Source organism: Octopus bimaculoides, chromosome 27 (assembly GCF_001194135.2).
Source record: "Octopus bimaculoides isolate UCB-OBI-ISO-001 chromosome 27, ASM119413v2, whole genome shotgun sequence".
NCBI classification, from domain to species: Eukaryota; Metazoa; Mollusca; class Cephalopoda; order Octopoda; family Octopodidae; genus Octopus; species Octopus bimaculoides.
Window position 1 is genome coordinate 8,695,300 of NC_069007.1, and position 2,624 is coordinate 8,697,923.

The following is a 2,624-nucleotide window of genomic DNA, read 5'->3' on the forward strand; positions in this document are numbered from 1 at the left end:
GGGGAGGAGAGAGAGGGGAGAGGGGAGGAGAGAGAGGAGGGAGAAAGTGTGTGTGTGTGTGAGGGGGTCAAGATAGAAAGTGTGTGTGTGTGAGAGAGATAGAAAGTGTGTGTGTGTGTGTGGGTTTAATATAAAAAGGAGAAAGAAAGAGAGAACTTAAGAATAGAATGCAATGGTGTTCTGCTAATTGATGCTCTGTAGTTCTGAGCTTCATGTCTTTGATCATCGAAGACAGAATTTAATGAATGAGACAGGCAATGGTTCCACTAACGAAGATTGTAATAATGGGAAGTGAAATGTCTAAGAGAAGGATGATAAATACCAGTGAATATGATGAAAATGACAATGAATGAGATAACGAGAGCAAATGACAACAAAGAGAACGAAATTGACGATGATGATGATGATGAAGACAACGCAGAAAGTGACACTAAAGAGGGTAAAAAAAAAAAGACAATGACAATATGAAAGATGATGAAGAAGAGGGGAAGAATGAAGGAGAATAAGAAAGAAGGAAGAAACAAATGGAGAAATAAAGGAAGGAAGGAAGGAAGGAAGGAAGGAAAGAGGAAGGAAGGAAGGAAGGAAAATTGGAAGGAAGGAAGGAAGGAAGGAAGGAAAGAGGAAGGAAGGAAGGAAGAAAGGAAGTAAATAGGAAGGAAGGAAGGAAAATAAGAAGGAAGGAAGTAAGGAAGACAGTAAAGCAGAAAAATAGGAATCTTTTTTGTTGTCTCTGCCAATGGCAAAGAATTGCTGCTCACCTTCAGCCATTCATATTGTGCTTCTACATAGGAATTATTAATGAGAGACACACTGAATCTGGTTTGAATGCCACAGGAAATGGCACCCATATCCAACTGACAAGATTCCAGTACAACATACGGCACTTCCACCTCTCCACGGACAGCAACAATACTGGCAAAATTGAACAGGGGAAAAGAATAAATGGCAGACGTTTCCATTTTTTATTGGAACGAGAAGGTAGTGGATTCACAAACATACATACACACACACACATATATATGCACACACACACATATATATGCACACACACACACACACACCATCATCATCATCATCATCTTTAATGTCTGTACACACAGCACATGAATATGCAGAATACATACATACATACATATATGCATACACACACATACATTCATACATAAATACATACGTACGTACGTATGTATGTATATATACATTCATCCTCATCATCATTTAACGTCCTTTGTCCATGCTGGCATGGGTTGGATGGTTCGACTGGGCTGGCATGCGGAAAGGCTGTACCAGACTCCAGTCTGATTTGGCATGGTTTCTATGGCTGGACGCCCTTCCTAATGACAACCACTCTGAGAATGTAATAGGTGCTTTTATGTGCCATTTGCATGACACCGGGGTGCATCTATGTGTCACTGGAATGGGTGCCTATTTGCGTGACACATGGTATCTGCCACACACACAAACACACACACACACACATATATATATATATATATATACACACACACACATACATATATACATATACACGCATACATATATACATGCATATATATATATATATGCATATATATATATACATACATACATATATGTGTGTGTGAATATATACATACATACACACATATATATACATGCATATATACATACATGCATATATACATATATATATATATATATATATACAAAGTTTCAAATTTATACATTTAATAAAGAGATTCAACACTGAAGTTTAATATAGCCATGTATTCATCCAATAACCATTAAAATAAGTCAAATATATTAGTTGTCGTACACGTCATCAGGAATAATTTTCATTAGAACAAAAAAAAAACACATAATGAATTAATCGAACAAAATCAAATTTAAAATTTTAATCTATACCACACTCTTTTTAACGTTATCGGTCAAATATGAAATCCTTTCTGTTTACATATGCTTACTTGCAATAGGGGAGGTAACTCCTTGCCATATTCTATGACTATTACACCACTACCAATAATCACTAAAATTTCTCTTATTTATTATTAATTATTCAAGACATATAAATTATCTTAGGGGCCACTGGAAAGCCACAATTACTATTGACAAATTTTACATTGATATGCCTGCCTTAAAATCCAATATTATACTACATATTACCATGAAATATGAGCCATAAAAAAAAAAAAAAAAATTCAATTGCAATAGGAATAATTACTTCTAGGAATTTTTTCAAAACCCACATGTGTTATATTTAATTTATATTTTAACATATTAATATTGTCTGCTATAATTATTATATTCTATGGACTCCATATTATAAATTATAAACAATTCTCACCTTAATGGAGATCCACAGTGTGCCATCCTATCTCTAGTATTTTATTCAAGACCCACAATTATTATTGTCAAGTTATATAGCCTGCTTTAAGATCTAATAACACACTATATTGTACTGTACTGTACTACAAGTTATAAATAACTCTTCATTATAATTAATCCATACTAAGTTGTGCCTAGATTTTAATGGCAAAATTCCAGCCACTACTTATAACTTTAATATTTGATATTTAAATATGGCCTGCCTTCATATCCAATATTATATACCGTTATTATTATTATTCAGTAGTTTTATTTTT

At 33.8% G+C, this 2,624-nt stretch overlaps 1 protein-coding gene across 1 annotated transcript in view; it reads right to left on the minus strand.

Moving 5' to 3' along the window:
- LOC106868914 (deleted in lung and esophageal cancer protein 1) overlaps window positions 1–2,624 on the minus strand; it is a 37,787-nt gene that overhangs the window by 23,799 nt on the left and 11,364 nt on the right. Inside the window, exon 5 of the mRNA XM_014914376.1 lies at window positions 762–915. Within this exon, the coding sequence (XP_014769862.1) occupies window positions 762–915 (154 nt within the window). The remainder of the gene's footprint in view (window positions 1–761; window positions 916–2,624) is intronic.